At 49.3% G+C, this 20,448-nt stretch overlaps 1 protein-coding gene across 1 annotated transcript; it reads right to left on the reverse strand.

Annotated features, from left to right (window-relative positions):
* Positions 1–434: 434 nt before the first annotated feature.
* Positions 435–15,295, reverse strand: Gng4 (G protein subunit gamma 4). Its single transcript, XM_076832121.1, has 2 exons — positions 15,191–15,295; positions 435–563 (listed from the first exon to the last, which is right to left on the reverse strand). Exons 1-2 carry the CDS (start codon positions 15,293–15,295, stop codon positions 435–437), a joined length of 234 nt encoding a protein of 77 aa, XP_076688236.1.
* Between the last annotated feature and the right edge of the window lie 5,153 nt (positions 15,296–20,448).

Here is a 20,448-nt window from a genome sequence, read left to right on the forward strand (position 1 = left end):
CCCAGCGCTGCTCTCTCTGGCTGGGGACCCCCGCACCTCGCAGTTGGTCGAGAAGCTCTCATCTGAAACCAAGTTACCGAAGTGGGGGCTACTTGGGCATGTTTTTTTCATTTCAATGAATTATCGAGTAAATTCATTAATTACATGTATTTAAACTTGGGAATTGGTGTTTAAAACCCGTAAACCCTTAAATCCATCTTACGTTTACAGGGCACATTTGTCATTTGGCTATAGAAACGTCTATTTCTCTTTGCCACTAGTGAAAATGACATAAAACTGACAGAATACAAATAAAAAGAAATGGAATGTCAGGAATAAAACATGAAAAACCGAGGTGAGCCTGGGGGTGGGGTGGGGCGGGGGCGCCCCAAGGCTAACAGCATGCGTGGTCCCTACAGCTTCTGTGGTCAGAGGAGGGGCATTCACCACTGGGGTTACAGGATGGTGCAGAAGAACTTCTTCTCCCGGAACGGGTTCTCTGACGCAGGCACCGGGATGATGAGGGGGTCTTCACGCACGTGCGCTTCGCAGTACGCCAGGAGGTCAGCGGCTGCCTGGGAGACCTGTGGGGACACAGCACGGGTGCTTGGTTAGAGGCCAGCTCGGAGTGGTCCAGGGTAGAGGTCCGTGAGCAGGGTGGACCCGCCCGAGGACAGGCTGCAGGCGAGTGGTGCAAACCCAGGACATTGCCTTGGAGATGCTACCCCTGGAAGCTAGGCTGGCTTGGCATCTGGAGAGGGCTGAAGAGCTGGCAGGAAGGCCCAGGCCCTTTGTCAAACTCTCTTGGGGGAGAGTGCAGGGTCCAGGCCAGCGGCCAGCAATGACTCTGCTGGTCCTTTTCTGGAAGAGTCAGACAGAAGGCTGCTGCCCTGGCCAGGATGCGGGAGTGGTGTACCCTTATGATCAGCTCTTGTGTTGCAGTCTGCTCTCAGGACCAAGCATGAGAGGACTCTGTTCCCCTCACGGGACACACACATTTTATTTATTTATTTATTTATTTTTATGTGGTGCTGAGAATTGAACCCAGACCTCGCATATGCTAGGCAAGCACTCTACCGCTGAGCCACAACCCCAACCCTAGAACACACTTTTGCTGTTTTATAAGACCATACCCTTTTGCGGAAGGAGGCCACTCCCGCAGAGGGGGCCCCTCCTGGCCAGGCAGCCCTGGCTCTTCCAGATTTATCTTAATCCATGCACAGTCATCTGCCATTGATCATTGGTCAAGGAGCAGTGAACTGCCCCCAGCTGTGCAGAGAGAGGGCTGGGGAGGCCCTGCTAGGGGAGATGAAGTTACCAGTTCTTTTGTTCATGGCTCCTCAGCATTTGGTGCCCGAATGGCCTGAGTGTTCACTCAGCTGCCCCTTAGGCTTCTTGGCTGAGGCCCAGGCTCCAGAGAGCAGAGACTCCTGCAGGGGAATGCACAGCAGCCACTCCCACCCCCACTGCCTCTGGGTGCACCCAACACCAGGTCTTCTCTAGAACTATAAAGCTGATCAGTGAGTTAGGTGCTCCAAAGCCCCCTGCGTCCCTACTCAGGCTGGCTCACATCTTACAGGGATTCTTCTTTTGATTTCCAGCCAGACACACCCACACTAGCAGGGGTTGGAATCCTACTAATAATTCCAAAATGATTTTTTTTCCCTCAGATACATCAAGTAGGAGTAGAACTGAAGAGTCCATGTAAATCCCGACAGAGCCCAAATTTGTTAGGAGTGTGGAATGGAGAAAGGGGCACCAAGGAACACAGGGATTCTCATTTCATCTCCACCCTTAAGCTAGCTGTGCGATCTTGGGCAAAGAAATCAACCTCTCAAATTTTGCTTTTCTCAGTAAAACCTGGGAGTGTTAGATATCCCTAAGCTTGTTTTTACTGGGATGGTTTCTAGTTCTACCTTTAGTGGCACTGTGGCCAGTATTTTAGATCCTAAATAAATGTCTGTTGAGTTGAGTGGGAGTGTTTGAAATTGGAAGTAGTTTGCAGGACACCCTTGTAGGAATTTCCCAGGCACATAGAGGCCTGGAGTGCACCAAGCCTGCAGGGGACCTGTGCAGGGACAGGAGCAAAGGAGTAGGGGAGTTGACTCTGAGGCCACAGAGCTGTGGGGGCATTGTGCAGGAACCACATGGTGGGTGGGCACCTGGGCTGAGCCCTGCTGCAGCTCCTTCCTGAAAGTGATCCCGGCTGCCGCAGGTGCCACTCCCTCCTCCCACGCCAGCTTCTCTGCAGCCACAGGAGCAGACACCACTGGGTTCTTGCAGTGGACTCCACCCTGCAGCCCCTCTTCTGGCACAGGCCGGGCTGGGGGTGGGAGCCACCCCTTCCTCCTCAGAACAGTCAGGCCTGCAGGTGTTACAAGGATGCCTCCTCTGGCTCTCCGTCCTCTCCAGTGTCTAGTTTTCAATTTCCACCTCTTTCATTTCCTTGGCCGTGCTCCAGTTGATTCTGAATTCTCTATCAACCTCATTATCTCATCAAGGAAGCGATTGCTGAACATCCTCCTTGTAACTAATTGAGAGGATGTAAGGAAAGAACAAAGTGAGGTGTTTGTCCCCATAGTGAGAAGACTCAGAAGTGATAAAGTCACCATAATCATCAGGATGTGTGGACTGTCCCCACTGTGGGGGGACCAAGGCTGACCACACGATGGCTACCTGCACACGCCATCCACCTGTAGCCAGGTGGGCTCTCGGGACACCACAGAGCTTCCTTTCGGAGTCAGTCTACTGCAGATGTCAGCAACAGCCTTCGTGGGTGGCTTAGCCTAATTTAGGTCTCTGAGAGTAACCTCAGGGTGGCCTCCCAGGGGCTGCATCAGGACCTCCACATTGCATCAGGCCACGTCCTGGAGGAGGGGGCTCAAGGGGCTTGGGGGCCACTCTGGCTGGGTCCTGTGTCCCTCCCATATCGGTGAGCCTTCTTCCCTCATAGCCGAACACCTGCACTGTGACTGTCCTGACAGTCCCGAACAGGTCCCATCCAGGAAGTTTTCTGCTGCCTCCCAAAAATGACACTTACTTGATGCCACCACGCTCCTTTCAAGAAAGCAGGCTGCTCTTAGATCAGCTGCCTTCCGTGCTGGTTCCAGATCACAGCTGTGTCCCCATAGCCATCACAACACCTCTCTGGATCCTGAGTCCTGTCTGTGCCTGAACCTCAGGAATCGCAGGAGTGGATGCCACCAGAGCCAGCGTATGGCCACAGAGCGCTGGTTTCACACTCTGTGCCCGGGTGGGCTCTCAGGAGCACCCCAAGTTTCTGGAGCACCACTGCTGTGGTCTGTGCACCCCCCACACTCAGGTTGGGGTGCAACGGCCTTGGGAGGTGCTGACAGGTGGGACCTCTAGGAGGAAGCCACATGGGCTCCACCCTCATGAGCAGAGGAAGGAACTATCTGTTGTCTCAGGGCTCCTGATAAAAGGGGGTTTGGCTGGATTTCCCTCTCGGCCACTGCCTGCCCTCTCGCCTCGTTATGACACAGCTCAGAGATCCTTGCCAGACTCCAGAGTCATGTTCTTGGACTTCTCAGCCTTGAGGACCGTAACGGCTGCAGAAAATGGACTAAGACAATTATACCACTGAGGATGGGCTTGTCAGGCTCAGCGGTGTCCAATGCAGTGTATGTCATCTTACAACAAACACCCCAGGGAGCTTCCCTAACCAGATATGGCATCTGAAGTCCCTTTATTCCCCTATACCCACAGGATCTCAGATAAACCCAGGCATTTACCGTAATGGGATTGGAAAACATAAGCACAGGCCATGACCGTCACCATGTGCCTTACACATAAAAGGTGACATCCTGACTCTCAGTATAATATCCAGGCATTAATCAACTTACATCTGCTCCTTAGACATGAGGCGAGAGGGTTGTCTTTCTTTCTTTCTTATGAAGATATTTTTTTAGTTGTAGATGGACACCATTTGTTTTTATTTTTATGTGGTGCCGGGGATCAAACCCAGTGTCTCATGCATGCTAGGCAAGCACTCTACCACTGAGCTCCAGCCCCAGCCCAAGACAGGGTTTTCTTAATCAGCCCTAGATTGATTTTTCTGACTGGAGGTTTCCTTCCTATAAAATAAGGGTGATAGACATCTCCAGATTCCAGAAGACATCTGCCATTTTTGAAACATAAAATAGACAATTTGCTTTCAAAGACAGAATTTCATCCTGGTAGAAAATTACAGCTCCCTGACTGTGGATGTTCACCCACCCATCCCCCATCAGCTCTCAGCTCCATGATGATGGACTGCCTGAGCCACAGCCTAGGGAAGGGACTGTGCTCTGTGGTGGTGCACTTGACTAGCAAGCGAGAGGCCCTGGGTTCCATCCCCAGCACATGTACACACAAAGCTACAGGACAGCAGATGTTGAAAAGAGTCAGTAGTCTGGGAACAACTGTGGAATTTTACCATCCATTTCAGAGTAAAAGAGGTGATTAAAACAGCCCAAGTTAGCACATAATCCTGTTAGTTGCACTATAATTACAAGCTTCAGGGATGGGAGAGAATGTTGCAATTACTATAGTCACACTCCATGACAAGACAGATGACATAATTATTACTCTTACTGTGACAACCTCTGCACTTTGCATTTAAAGTAGAGAAACCACACCTATTTCTCAGCAGTCTGGGTCTGTTGAACAACAGTATTTGGAATCAACTAGAAGCATCTTTGTCGGCTTTGCCTATTCCTCCCTCTACCCCCAGAAAACAAAGCAGGATCCTCATTAAGGGCACAGGTGGGTTGTAGCCAGCTCCAGGCATGGCGTCTTCTACAAGGTCAAAGTTGATGTACCCTCCACCAGGAGTCCTGCTAGCCTTGGGGTATCCTTAGGACATTAGAGTGTGTACCTTGCCTCTAAATTTGAACAGCAGATGTTGAACAGAATCAGGGTGAATTCTTTTTTTTTTTCTTCTTCTTTTTGGTACTGGGGATTGAATCCAGGAGTGCTTAACCACTGAGCCACATCCACAGCCCTTTTTTGTATTTTATTTAGAGACAGGGTCTCACTGAGTTGCTAAGTGCCTCACTGAGTTGCTGAGACTGGCTTTGAACTCATGGTCCTCCTGCCTCTGCTTCCCAAGCTGCTGGGATTACAGGTGTGCGCCACTATACCTGGCACAGAGTGAGTTCTTAAGATTGTTTTTTTCTTCTTTTCACATTGGAAAGTATTTGAGACTAATGCCACTTCCTAAAGGAATCTCTCTTTAAAACAAAAACAAAAAACAAAAAAACCCCAAAAAACGTATATTCAGTAAGTCCTCCTACAGACCCCTAAGGGCAATCTCTAGATGCTTCCATATTATGGCTTTCAGTGGCTCCACTATAGGGGATTCCCAGTCATTGTTAGATGGCCTTAGCAGGAGGGGCTTCTGCCCACCCAGCCAGTCCTACCCTATGCCACATGTAGCATTTGGTTGAGAGGAGGTGAGATTGTGCCTACAGGTGGAAACCAGAAGTGGGGGGATCTGTGTGTGAATAAAAGAACAACCTAGCAGGGAGTCCCCTCTGAATTGTAAGATTGCATAACTGCCAGTGGGTCAGTCACCAGGTTGCCATAAAGGCTCCCCCACGTCCTAGCTGACTGCACACGAGGAGATGAGTCTAAGCCATGTGAGAGGGCTAGTATCTCCAAGCTGTCCTAAATCAGAGGTGTCCTCACATGGCCCCAGCCCAGGACCAGCAAAGCTCCCATGCAGCCCATCTATGTGTGTCTCACTCACATCTGCCCTGGACTTTGACTTAGCCAAACCCTTCCAACAGATTGGTAGAAGTCTTACCTGATGGACCATCTCCACTTTGGTATTTCTCAACTTACTACAAAGAAAGCCACAAATCAGTCATTTTGTAAGTTTACCAAAAGAGCATTTTGTATGGTGATGGGAACTACTGAGGTGAGTGAGGAACATGGCAAGACCCCCCTCATCTGGCCCCAATGCAGAGGGGCTCCAGGAAGGCTGAGGGAGAAGCAGAGGATGTGACTCTGGCAGCACCATCCTGGCTAGGCTGCACCAGGGGCTAACCTGCCCTGTCCTCCTGGGCAGGATGCACCCTGGGCAGGATGCACACTTGGGCAGGACACGCAGAGTGGGAAGAACACACACCTGGGCAGGAAAAACACCTGGGCAGGACGTTCCCTGGGCAGGATGCACACCTGAGCAGGAGGCAGCCTATACAGGACGCACATCTGGGCAGGAGGCACACCTGGGCACTCAGCTTCCTCTGCAAATGGCAACAGCAATGTCTGCTGGACTGCAGCCAGGTGAGGAGGCGGATGGTGCCCTGCAGGCAGGGGCTACTATTATTCCCTTATGTATTTGGTTGCTCTCTGAAGGACAGAAAGGATGTTTAGGAGTGGGAAGGTTTCTCCCAGTTCTCAGGGCAACTCCATGCCCACAGGGCCCCCAGAGAAGCAGCTTGGTGCCTGGAAGGGCCCTTTTCCTTCCTGGAGTACCTTCCTCCCTCCTGGGTCCCTATCCTGCCTTATGCTTTGGTTTAATTCAAAGGCTGCTCTCTTTTGATCTGACTTCACTCCTAGAATTGGCCCTCTGACACCCTTTCCTTGAACTCATTCCTAAATCTGACTGTAGAAAGCACAACTACTTCCTGCAGGTCTGGATGAGGCTTCTTGTGGAAGGTAATGAAATGAAGAACTGGCTAAGCCCAAACTGTGATGCAGGAGGAGCTGCAAAAAGGAAGGTCCCTTAGGCTTGGTCTGGACCTGGGGACACTGTGGCTGCTGCCTGCAATGAGGAAAGTCCCCTAGGCTCAGGCTAGACATGGGGACACTGTGGCTGCTGCCTGCAATGAGGAAGGTCCCCTAGGCTCAGGCTAGACCTGGTGACACTGTGGCTGCTGCTTGCAATGAGGAAGATGCCCTAGGCTCAGGCTAGACCTGGGACACTGTGGCCACTGTCAAGACAAGACCCCCACGGGCCAGGGACTCAGCATCATTGGTTTCTTCTTTCAGAGAGGTGGCTTTCTCCATCTTCCCATCTCCTAACTGCCTTCTTGCCCTGGACCTCCCAAACCTTCAGACACGGGTGAGCAACCTGGGAGCAGGAGGAGCTCCCTGCTTCTGCTGGTTTTCAGATTTCCACCGGCTATGCCATGACATTGGAGTCTATCCTTTCTGTTTTAACAACAGTCTTTGACTTTAGAATCTTCTGGTTTGGCTTCATCAACTCAACCATATGAGTTTTATCAACTGGAGAAAACATGACCACAGGAAACATATTCCCTTATGTGTTTGGCTGCTTTCTGGCTGCTTTTCTTCCAAAAGAATTCCCCTCATGGCGGCTCTGCTGGTGACTCTTAGGAAAAGTGCAAGAGAACTGGAGCCGGGTGCAGTAAAGGTGTCTGTTAGCAGACCATGGGGAGAGCTCTGGTGGGGAGAGCTCTGGATGCAGACAAACTTGGAAAAGCTAGGAGTGAGATCCCCGCCCACTCAGCAAACTTCCCACAAGGCTTCACCAAATGGAATGTGGGTTGTCTATACTGCTGAAGGATGACAGGATCCCAGCCTGATGCACAGTCAAAACTTTTAGTTTATGAACTGTGGGTTTCATGGCATGATCAGAAAGTCTGTCTCAAATTCATGTCATAAATACATCCCTCCTGCTTCCTAGTACTCTTGTGGTTTCCTTTGTTATATTTAAATCTTTGGTCCATGCTATGCATTGATCACACCCCCACCCAATTCAAACTGAAGCCACAAACCCAGTGTGACAGCGATAGGGGACAGGGCCTTTCAGGAGATAATTTAGGTTGAATGAGGTCAAGGGATGGTCCTAACCTGATAGGACTGGGGTCCTTATAAGAAGAGGAAGAGACATGAGGGAAGGTCTCTCTCCCTGCAAGCACAAAACAAAGGCTGTGTCGGGACAGTGAGAAGGTGGCCTCACCACACAAACCCTCACTTACACCCTAATCTTGCACATACAGCCTCTAGAACTGAGAAAAATAAATCTGTTACTTAAGCCACCCAGCCTGATATTTTGACAGTCTGAGGAGATGAATATAATTCATTTGAAATTTACTTAGATAAAATTAGTGAAGCATGTAGCTTTATTTATTTTTCAAAGTGCTAGCAATATCTAACAACATTTATTAATAATCTATTCCCCACTAACTTGAGATACCATCTGGGATCGTGTTCCAAATTCTCAATAGTCTGGGGTCTGTTTTGAGACTTCTTACTCTGTTCCAATGATCTGCCTGTTCCTGAAAGAGTATTAGAAATCTTTAAATATTATGATTCTATGATATGTTTTAGTGTCTTCCTCCTAAAACACATATACTTAGGAAAACCCTCCTGGGCTGGGGTGTAGCTCCATGGTTCAGTACTTGCTTGGCCAGTGAGAGGCCCTGGATTCAACCCCAGCACTACAAAGGCAAAGACTCAATGGAACAAATGCTCCCACACATTTTCATCTAACTGAACCTCAGGATGATTCAAAGTCTGCTTCCTGGAAATCCACACTAGAATTGGGGTTGTCCTTACACTGAACCTTAACGGTACATTGGTTTAGCCAGCAGCTATTTTGCAGTAAGGACTCGGAGTCCAAGGCAAGGCATTCTGCTCTTCAGATCTCTCTGCCCTTCCATGCTCTGAGTGTCTCACTCTCTCAGGTACGGCCTTCCAAGTCCACTCACGGCTGGGGAAGTGGCTTCCAACGGGCAGCGCTGCCTCTGCTTCTGTGAGCCTGCATATCCAGGCAGTGCCTGGGCTGAGCCCTGGGCTTCCAGGATGTGCGAGGTGCCCCACGAGGGCTGCTTACAGGCATTTTCTGGGTAAAGAAGTTTATATATATTCTCATTTTATAGGTGAAAATGAGGAAGGGCCAGGAGAGAAGCACAGCTGGTCAGAGTCCAGCATGTCCTCCCAGACCTTGGTCAGTTAGACAGACAAAAAGGAGGCGAGCAGAGACCACTAGGAGTGGGGAAAGTTGGCCTGATTCAATTCTGCCCTGGACCCTTCCTCGTGTTTTGCTCTGGGTACTGTTTGGCTTTGTAAGAGACCGTCTAAGTGGCTGTGTCATTTGGGTTCCCTCTTGCAACAAATAAGAGGCCCAGTTATTCCCGGTCCTCACCAGCATTTGACATTATTTACTTATTGATACATGTGCCTGTATATTTAACATCTTCATTGCTGATATTAGTGGGATTCATTCTTGCATATTCATACATGCACCCAACATAATTCAACCTACTAAATTAGGACACTGTTGGTTTTCTAGATTTTTGCTATTGTCATAAGTGATAGTGGCATTTCATTGCTCGGGTTTGCAATTCTCTAGGGACATGCAATGTCGGGACTCTGTGCTTATTTACCATTCATATGTTATCTTTGGTGAGATCCGTTCAGATGTTTTGTCCATTTTTAAACGTTGTTGTTTTCTCGTTGTTTAATTTTAAGAGGTTTGTCTATTTTGAATGTCTTTTACCATCTATGTTCTTTGCAAAAAGACTTCCCCTCTGTGGCTTTTCATTTCCTTACTAATTTTTCACAGAAGTTACTAATTTTAATGAAGAATAACAGTCGTATTTTCCTTCACGGGTTGTGCTTTTGCTGTTGTGCCTTAAACTCATTGCCAAGCCCAAGGTCATCCAGATTGCCTCCCGTGTTGTCTTCTGGCAGTTTCCAGTCTTGTCTTTTGGGTTTCTACGGCTCCCTTTGAGTTAATTTTTGTGCAATGTGAAAGGCCCAAGTCGGCTTCATTTTTTGCAGTGGATGTCTAGCAGCATGTTTAGATGACCGTGTTTGCTCCGTGGGCTGCCCCTGCTCCTCTGTATACCTGTGAGGGTCTGTGCTGGGTCCTCCATCTCCTCCCGCTGAGCCCTGACCCTACTGCATCAGCCCACCCACTGGTCGCTGCAGTTCAAGTTAGCCGCGTGGGCAGGTCCAGCCAGTCTCCCACTGCTGCTACTGTTCTTTGCCTTCAGTATTTTACGGGCTATTCTGGGCCTTTGCCTTTCCATATAAACTTTAGAATCAGTTTGTCAATAGCCACAAGATAACTTGCTGGGATTCTGATTAGGATGACAGTGCATCTAGAAATGGAGCTGGAAAAAAACATCTTGACAATACTGTGTCTTCCTATCTATGAACGCAGACTGCTTCTCCATTCATGCAGATGTTCTTTGATTTGTTTCTTCAGAGTTTTACTATCTTTCTCGTGTAGATCTTATACATACTCTCTGTAACTGGTATATTTCTGCCCATTTTTTTTAAGTTCTAAGTCTGAGTTACTTTATTTTAAGTGTTTCCCTAGTGCAAAGTACATTGTTTTTGACATTAAATCAGAAAATCTAAATTAGTTTTTCCACTTAACACCTACTAAGACAGATACCTTTGGGGTTGCTTTGGTGTCTTACTTTTTTTTTTTTTTTTAAGTTGTAGTTGGACACAGTATCTTTATTTCATTTATTTATTTTTATGCAGTGCTGAGGATCCAACCCAGTGCCTCACACATGCAGGGCAAGTGCGCTACCACTGAGCCCCAACCCCAGCCCCTCTTTGCAGTCTTAATACGTTCAAAATATGTTAATCGATTTCAGAAATGAACTTGTATTTACTGATTCACACCTATGAAATAAGCAAGAATGGGCTACAGTGGACAGTGGTCATACACTTTGTCCCCTGAACCTGGACCTCTTCTCTGGCTGGAGGGACTATCTTCTCCATGTGCTCAGTGTAGGGAAAAAGTTGATATCTCAAAACAGGATCTGAGAATGTTGAATTCTCACTTTCCAAGAATCCCTTGCAGCTTGGGCACCAGCATGTGACCTTGATCCTGTCTGTCAGACCTATATGCCAGACTTCAACTAATGATCCAAGAGGGAGGAGTCCGAGCCCTATTCTGGCGAAGTGTCAGTGGCCCTGGCTGGATGGCTAATCCCTGGCTCAGAGCGGCAACCCCACGAGCTGGAGCGTGTGAGCTGGATGGTGGTTATCCCTCCGCACTGCTGTGAGGACTAGTCCCGGAAACTGAATTTTATGCTGAAGTTCTCTAGTCTTTGTCCTGACTACCCCACCTGATCCTGTTTCCATGATGTTGATTTCGGACCCGAATCAAAAGTGAGCTGTTCTAAGTAGATCAAGTGAATCCTTCTTTGACCAAAAACTCCTGAGACCCAGATAGTGTGTGGGTTCAGTGATGAGCAAGTCTTTCAGCCCTTTGGTACAGGAACTGGTGACTGGGAGTTTCCCCAGAGGTTATCCTGTAGTCTTAATACATATTTTTGTATGTAAATAAACAGTTTTGTACATTTATGTCTCCTTTCATAAAGTTCTACAGCATAAAACAGAAAAGCAGCATAGCTAAGCATGGTAGCCCACACCTGTAATCCCAGTGGCTCAGAAGGCTGAGGCAGAAGGATCGTGAGTTCAAAGCCAGCCTCAGCAACTTAGCAAGGCCCTAAGCAATTCAGGGAGACCCTGTCCCTAAATAAAATATAAAAAAGGACAGTTCTCCATGTGTGTATTCTTGTTCAAGAAATGTTTCAGTCCCTAGGAATTTATCCTACAGAAATAATCAAACATGCAAATTTTATTGGCCAGTGGGTTCACTGAGTGTCTTTTTAAACAGAATACCCCAAAGTGGAAGCAAGTGAAATGTCTGAGAACAGGAGAGCACTTCAATAAATCAAAGTACTCCAGATGACGTAGAAAACAGATACTAAATAGGACATTTTAGGAGAGTATTTACAGACCTGGATATATAATCACAAAACATTGTTCAGTGATAAATCAGGATGAGAAAAGCAAAAGAGGTACACTATAACCTCAATTTTATAATATGTAAGACATATTCAGTTGGAAAAACACCAGCCTGTGGTGGTCACAGATCACTCAGTTTTTTTTCTTTCTACCCGTCTGCATTTCCCCAAAATTTTCCAAAATAAGCAAATACCATTTTTTTGAACAGAGAAACAGAGTATCATTTTCAAAACAAGAATTAAGACCCCCAAATAAGATGGGTTTGGTGGTGCATGCCTGTAATCCCAGCGGCTCAGGAGCCTAAGGCAGGAAGATTGTGAATTCAAAGCCAGACTCAGCAACTGAGCAAATCCCTAAACAACTTAGAGACCCTGTCTCTAAATTAAAAAAAAAAAAAAAAAAAAAAAAAAAAAAATATATATATATATATATATATATATATATATATATATATATCTCCTCTGTCCCTATGAATTTGAGCACTCAAGGGACCTCCCACAATTGGAATCATACAGCGCTTTTGTTATGGCTTATTTCACTTAGCACACTGTCCTCGAGGTTCACCTGTGCTGTGGCCCATGTCAGCATTTCATTCCTTTTCAAGGCTGAGTAGTATTTCCATTGTCTGGGTATGCACTTCCTGTATGCATTCCTCTGATGACGGACACCTTGGCCCATCTGAGCCTTGGCTGTTGGACTGGTCCATAGTACGAAGATGGGCAGGGGTCTCTTCAGCACACTGAGCTCATTTCTTTTGAGTACATCTCCACAGATCATTCTCTGAGAATGTGAGAAAGTCAGTATCTTTATTTGGGGGCTTTTAAATATATATATATATATATATATATATATATATCAGGGATTGAATCCAGGAGCACTCAACCATTCAGTCACAAAAGGACAGAAAGTAGAATGCAGCTGCCAGGACTGGGGGAGGAGAGGAGGGGAGAGGGTGTTTGGAATGGTGACAAATGTCTATTTGGGAAGATTAAAGCTGGCGGGTGTCGACGGTCACATCACCTTGTGAGCATACTTAACGTGATGACATATACATCTAGAAGGGGGTTAAATGACACATCATGCATCTATGCATTTGACCATGATATTTTAAAATGTTGAAGGCTATACAAGGAAGATATGGCAGGGGTGACCATGCCCTGTGCCCGAAGGCAGCCTCTCCTCAGTGACATGGTTGTTTCCACAGTAACTCACTAGCAGCTCCCTGGAGTCCCCAGGGTCTGGATCAGCCACACATCCCAAAGCACGAGCTCCCCAGAGACTTCTTGCCTCTGACCTGGCATGGGACCTCTCCTCCTAGTGTTAGATCCTACACGAGGGTCTCAGGGGAAGGGAAGGCCTGACAGACCCAGCCTCCTAGCTGAAGGAGAGTCCCCACCTGGCGGCCGCTCCTCCCAGTCCCCTGGCCAGGCCTCCACCTAGGGCTCTACCTCTCTGCTGGCGTTTCCACATCTTTTTTTAATATTTATTTTTCAATTTTCGGCGGACACAACATCTTTGTTTGTATGTGGTGCTGAGAATCGAACCCGGGCCACACGCATGCCAGGCAAGCGCGCTACCGCTTGAGCCACATCCCCAGCCCCTCCACGTCTTCTCTCTGAGTTCTGCTCATTTTCTTGGTGCATTTGCCCCTTGGCCCTCTGCTCAGCCCAGCCTCTGCCTCTCTCCTGATTACTCGGGGCTTCTGCTGCCTCCTGGCCTCTGACCAGGGGATCTGCCACCCACTGGTGGTTCGTCTCGCACTCCAGTGGCCTTGTGGCTTGGCCCTGCGCCTGTGTGCATGGCGCCTGCTCTTGAGTTGCCCAAAGCCCTCTCCAGTCCAACGGGCGGCTCTCTGCATATGAGTTCGCTGACCTTTCCTTGTCCGGTGTCAGCCCTAAACCCGTCCCAGCCCACAGCCCTGATCACTGTGGTGGAGACGGCCTGCTAACGTGGCTTTCCAAGACCTGCTCTGCAGGCTGTGCTTGGGAACGCTCTCACCAGGGTCTTCGTCCTCACAGCAGGGGCCTTGCCCATCTGCACTCCCCCAGCTGGCCCTCCTCAGGCATTCTTCAGTCCCCCCAACCCCTGGGCTTTCCCTGCTCTCTGGGTGCTAACCTCGCTCTCTCCTCTCACTGAGGACCAGGGACTGTGTCTGTGCAGGGTTGGGGGCACAGCACCTCATGCACATGGCAGAGCGGTCATTCACTCATGGCCAGGACACAGGAGATGGGAGGGGACCCCAGAGCCCCACACTCCCCGCCGGAAGGCATGCTCCCCTCCCCCAGGTCCTCCTAAAGGGTCCATGACTTCCCAACAGCAGCAAGCTGAGGTCCATGACTTTAACACACGGGCATTCCAGATCTGATCTGTGGCACAGCTGGTGCTGGGCGGTGAGAGACACACGCCTACACGATCAGGCTCCACCTGAACCAATTGCCTTCCTAGTGCCGTCCTCCCCTGCTGAGTACACCCTCAGGTCTTTCTTCTTCTTTTGGGGGGGGGGAAGTATCAGGAATTGAACTCAGGGGCACTCGACCACGGAGCCCCATCCCCAGCCTTATTTTATATTTTATTTAGCGACAGGGTCTCACTGCGTTGCTTAGCACCTCCATGTTACCGAGGCTGGCTTTGAACTCATGATCCTCTGCCTCAGCCTCCTGAGCCTCTGGGATTACAGGCTTGCGCCATCACACAGGGCTACATTCAGGTCCTTCTGTGTGGGCTTTCTGCCTCCTCTGATGGCTTGTACCCGAAGCCCTGTGGGGAAGGGTGACTATCTCACAGAGGCAACGGTTGGCATGGCCAGCCGTGCTGACAGCGCTCAGTGCTGGAGCCCCGAGGGCGCCAGCTCTGCCAACACAGGCTTTAGGAGTCGCCTGCTGGTGCAGATTCTAATTTTTGAATCCTATATGCTGAGCAGGAGGAGCCTTGGATTTGTGTCCTGACAGGCTCCGTGGACACGACGCTGTTCCAGCCCCAGCCCTAGCTGCGTTTCAGAGCCGCCAGCTCCACTGGTTTCTGACCAGCTTCTATGGGGCTCTGGAGAAGTGGGCTTCGCCTTGCTGAATGAAGCTCTCCCTGGTGAAGGAGCCTGTCCTCAGCTGCGGCTCACAGTGGGAGTGGCCGGCACTCCCAGCCTCCCCCAGGAGCATCTGACACAGGGGCATGGCTCCAAGCTACACGCCCAGCAGGCCCCTGTCACCAAATAAGTGACGCTGCCTGACCTCGAGGTCACCGCATGGGGCAGAAACCCTGGGACTGACCTCATCCTTGGACTCCCTTGCTCACTTGTTGGCAGGAAGACGTGGCTACTCAGGCTGAAGTGAGCAGGGGTCTGTTTGGGGGCCTCCTTGCACAATCAGGCACTCCCTGTGTTCCATGTCACGTGAACCCTGGGCATGCTCCAAACTCCAAGCAAGTGCATTGGCCCCTGCCAAGGCCCTGAGCCCACCCGTGCACTCACCTTCACCCGGTCCATGCAGGCCTCCATTTTCAGCTGCTCCACAGCTCGCCGGGCCTGGGAGATGCTGGTGGTGCTGTTGTTGGACGTGGACACACCCTCCTTCATCCTGCTTTCCTGGAAGCAAGCACAGGGGAGGTCTTGAGGCTGCTCTCTCAGCCTCCCTGCCTCCCTGCCTCCCACCACAAACCGACCCTGAGCAGAGAGGGGAATGCTCAGGACAGCAAGGACAGCGGGACGCTGTGCTCTTGTGTGGGGACTTTCTCAGCTTCGGGGAGAGTGAGGACAAAGAGATGGACCCCTGGTTAGGGCGTCACCACCAGTAAGACCTGGAAGCATGTTGGAAGTCAGTAATCGACACACCTGTTTGCTGACTTGGCAGGACAGTGCTCATTTTTGTTTTGTTTAAAAAAAAAAGTGCAAAAATCAGAGAAATGAAGTCAATAGCCAGAAGTTCCAGAGCTCAGTGTGTGGACCCAGGACCCGGACTCCAGGCTTTGCAGGCTGGCTGAGGATCTCCCCTGGCTCACATGGCTCGTAGGCGCTTCTGAGGGGAAACTGCTTTGCTATAATTTTTAGTTTGCTGTCACTCCAAGAGGCTCACAGACCTCAGGTTGGGAGTCTGTTTCTAAATAACCTCACCCACACTCTGTCCCAAGCATAGCTTTGCTGTTCTAGAAGGGGAAGAAATTCTCCTGGTCTGTCCCATAAAGATGACAGTGACTAAGACGAGACCCTGTAAATGCCAACAGTCCCACCATGAGTGTCTGCCTGGCACAGATCAGTTACTCCGCCCATGAGAGGCAAGGATTAAGGTCTGAGCATGGAGGACGGTCACTGCAAACAGATGCCCAAGGGACCTGATGGAGGGTTTTCATGGGGCCTCTGATGGGTTGCACCTGTGGCTCCGACCCAGGAAGCACAGAGTTGGGGTGACGCCAGGGCACTGCTTCCTTCCCCAGGGCTGCTGGTCTGACTCACGGGGCCCCTGCTGGGGCTGTGGAAGAGTGGAGGCCAACACCCCTCATCAGGCTCAGGCTCAGCAGTGGCCTGCGGCTGTGTGCTTGGGGGACTGAAGCTCTGCTTGGAGGAAGAAGCTGGTCTTGCTGAAAGCATTATCCCCACCCTCCTCGTGAGCGAACCAGGACAAGACAGGTCACTCTCTTACCTGCTGAGAGGTGGCACAGTGAGAGGCCTGGGCAGGGGACACAGGCTGGTGATGGCAGCAGTCAGTCATCAACTGGAGGCTGACTCAGGGATCTGGCCTTGGGGCTCACCTGGAAGCACAACCAGAGGTGTGTGTAGAGGCTCAGGGAAGCCTCCTTGCTGGGTCCTGGTGTCCCCACTGTCCTGGTCCCATGGTGTCTCGCTCCCAAGCTCAGCAGCTTCCCTGTGAACCTGGGGACTCTCAGATCAACCCTCCAGGAGACTGTGGGCTAAAGGCAGAGAGAGACCCCTGAGAGGACATAACAGACTGGGACTCCATCTGCAGGACAAGGCCACTGGGGCCTCACCAGACGGCCCACGGCCCATCCACCTGTCCTGTTCCTCTGCCCGTCACTCGAAGGTCTAGCTCTAGCAGCTGCTGACAAGCAGAAGCAGTTCACAAGGTCTATTCTTATTATACAAATACACGTCCAGTGTAGGAAAATAAAATCGCAACAAAGAAGATAAAGACCCAGCTCAATTCTATTTCCTAGAGACAATTCTGCCTATGGTGTTGGTGACTATCATTCTTACACAACTTGATTTCAGCCACAGTGTACTTAGCATGGAGGTGGGACAAAGTCAGGTGACTCCAAAGGTCTCCACAGAGGGACAAATGTCCTTGTCTGCCTCCCTCCTTGACAGAGCTGCCCCAGGATGGACAACTCTCAGATGATGGGCTTGTTCCCAAGTGCCACAGGTGCCCTGCTCAGCTGCGTTCACTCCAGGGATCTGGAGGAACTTGCCACAAAAACAAAGGACCTGGCTGGAGCCAGGGACCAGGTAGCCACCTAGGCTCCAAGCGCCTGGAACTTGGGAACTGAAAACATACAGCAGGAAGGTTTCCAAGAGCATTGCCAGCAAGTGAAGGACTGGGGTCCTCCACTGGCCGAGGAGAGGGGACAGAATAGAGGGGGCCACTGTCGATGACGCAAAAGCCGAGTAACTTCCAGGAGCACAGGTGCTCCTCTATGGGAAGTTCTCACTGCAGGTGGTGCTACAGTCAGGGGTGACCTTAGCCCCTCGTGAAGGGTGAGGTGCAAGGAGATTAGATCTACATAGGAAGGTGCCTCTCACAAAGCCGCAGCTCTGGTGACAGCCACGCGGGCCCTCAACAGGAGTCTGCCTTAGTCCATTCAGGCTGCTACCACAAGATGCCATAAATTCGGGAGCTTTTATTTATTTATTTTTTCTTTAGGTACCAGGGATTGAACCCAGGGATGCTTAACCACGGAGCCATATCCCCAGCCCTTTTAATATTTTATTTAGAGACAGGGGCCTCTCTGAGTTTCTCAGGCCCTCACTAAGTTGCTGAAGCTGGCTCTGAACTCGAAATCCTCCTGCCTCAGCCTCCTAAGCCATTGGGATTACAGGTGGGCACCACAGTGCCTGACTGATTTGGTAACTTTTAAACAACAGAAATGTCTTTCTCACAGTTGAGGAGGCTGGGAAATCCAAGATTGGGATGCCATCACGGGTGGGTTCCAGCAGGTCCCCTATCTGAGCCCACCACCTGCCAGCTCCTTGCTCGATACCTATGGGCCCAAAGCAGCCCCTTGTGTAAGGCACAAGCCACTCGTCAGGGACGAACCCTGTGACCGTTGCCTCCAACGCTACAGACCTTAAATGCGCGACAAACATTCAGACAATAGCAACGACCCAAACTCCAGAGTGGTTTCTACATCAGGAACTTAAGGTTTCTTCCTAGCTACTCCCAGTACTCATGAAATTTACCAACGGGACCCATCTTTACCATAAGAAATGTTGCCTAGCAATACAGTTAATCTCATCTGGTTCCTGAGGTGTGACAGCCTTCCCCCAAATGTCTGTGACCCAACCCAGGAACCGGCAAACCAGTCAAGCTCCATGAGGAGGAAGAACTAAGGTAGCAGGTGGGTGAAGATGGCAGATCAGCTGACCCTCTTAAGGTGGGCAGGGTATTGTGAATCATCTGGGTAGGCCCACTGTAATCACGATTGTCCTTAAAAGTGAAAGAGGGAAGCACGAGACTTGGTGTCAGAGAGATGTAAAGCTGTAACACTGCTGGCCCTAAAGGAGGGGGATCCCAGGACATGAGCAGCCTCTGGAAGCTGGAAAGAGCAAGCAAAAGCGTCTCCCCTGGAGCTTCCAGAAAGAGCACAACTCTACCACACATTGGGGTCAGCCCCCGACATCCCGTTTGAACTTCTGACCTCTAGAACTGTAAGGTAATCAATTTGTGTTGTTTTAGGTCACCAGATGTTTGGTGGTTTGTGACAGCAGCAATCCAGGGTAACAGAGGAAGCTGGCTCACGAGTTGTCTCTTCATGCAGCCAGGGGAGGAAGGGTTGTGAGCCGTCTCCCTAGTCAGGTGTCCAGGGCTGGCCCCTTGCTCCTTCTCAGCCTCATCTCTGGTGCCCCCACCTTTCATCTGCCACAGGCATGCTGGACTACTGCAACCTCCGGACTCACTTGGGCCCTATTCTTGCCTTTCATTTCTTAGACCAACCCCATCTGGTGATGATGTCTTGCCCCTCTTGCGCATAACTGGGCACAGTTTTTTAATATTCTGTTGAGGACTTCTGTGTATGTTCATGAGGAATATTGGTCTGCAGCTTTCTTACAATGTTTTTGTTGGGGTTTGGTATCAGAAAAATTCTGGCCTCATTTGGGATATGTTTCTTCATCTTCCAATTATTTGGAAAATTTGGATGGAATTAGAATTAGTCTCATTTCTTCCTTATATGTTTGGTAAAATTCCCCGGTGAAGTCACCTAGGACTAGAGTTTTCTTTGTAAAATGTTTTTAACTACGAATTCACTTGTGTTAGTAGAAATAGGACTATTCAATTTTCCTCTTTCTTCTTGTGATAAGTCTGATTGTTGTCTGTTCCGTGGAATTTGTCCATTTCATCTAGCTATTGAATTCATGTAATGTTTTTGAAAATATTCTTTTTATGTATGTAGGGTCTGTGGTGCTGTTTTCTCTTTCATTCCTGATTGATAATCTGTCTTCTCTCTTTCTTGGTCAATTTGGCTATGGGTCAAAGAACTAGCTGTGGGTTTCATTGATTTTTTTATATTGTTTGTCTGTCCTTAATTTCACTGATTTCTGTTCTTATCTTTATTAGTTCCTCTCTCTCTGCTTACTTTCGGTTTAATTTTTTTTCTCTCTCTCTTTTTTAAAGTGGAAGATGAAGTCGTTGATTTGAGACCTTTCTTCTTTTCTAAAATAGCATTTAATGGTGAAAATTTCCCCATAAGCACTGAAACTCACACATTTTGATATTAACTCAAAACATTTCTAGTTTCCTTTGTGATTTCCCCTTTGACACATGCGATGTTCAGGAGTATGTTTTCATATTTGGTTAGGTCAGAGTCTAACCTCGTTTAAGTTTTTAAAGTGTGTACAATTCACTGCACGTACTACTCAAAGCTTTGAGTGCTGATGTAGATCTTGGATGGATTCTCAAAGTTTTGCTCAGCTGCTTAAGATCTGGCCTGTGCATCTCATGGGCGAGGCTGGGGCTTTTGTGGGTTCTTATAAAAAACGAGATGATCCACTTCTCCCACTCTCTCTCCCCCCCAGGACTCCTCCCACACTCTCCAGTTCACAAGAGCCCCTTTCCCTGTTTTCTTCGCTGGAAAGACGGGGTTTATCTTGGAGATATGGCCCTCGGTGCTGCCACCACTGAGTTCTGTACCTGGAGCCTGCCCTTGGGGCAAGGCTATGGGAGAAAGGAGAAAAAGGGAAAAATGACCACAAGGGCTCCCTTCCCGGGTTCTCTGGCCAGAAATGAGGGTTTCTATGGATGCACTAGCTGTCTACACTGCCGTTCTGCTCCTGGCCCACTCTCAGGCAACAGCACAAGAGTAAGGGGAAAACGGGAAGAAGCGCCTCTCCGTTAGGGTCACTTCTCAAGTTCTGTTTCTCTTCTACAATCCACATGTTTTTTTAAAAAAATTTTTATTTAGAGACAGGTTCTCTCTGAGTTGCTCAGGATCTTGTTAAATTGCTGAGCCTGCGGAGAGATTGCTCCACCCAGGACTTTCTGTGCGCCATTCCCTCTGCCAAGA

This window comes from Callospermophilus lateralis, chromosome 13 (assembly GCF_048772815.1).
Source record: "Callospermophilus lateralis isolate mCalLat2 chromosome 13, mCalLat2.hap1, whole genome shotgun sequence".
Classification (NCBI taxonomy): Eukaryota; Metazoa; Chordata; class Mammalia; order Rodentia; family Sciuridae; genus Callospermophilus; species Callospermophilus lateralis.

Bases quoted from the DNA above. Each gene is read 5' to 3' on its own strand.
- Gng4 (XM_076832121.1), bottom strand. From the start codon at position 15,295: ATGAAGGAGGGTGTGTCCACGTCCAACAACAGCACCACCAGCATCTCC. The intron at 564-15,190 runs GTGAGTGCACGG...GTGTCCCCACAG, and splicing joins CCTGCATGGACCGGGTGAAG to GTCTCCCAGGCAGCCGCTGA.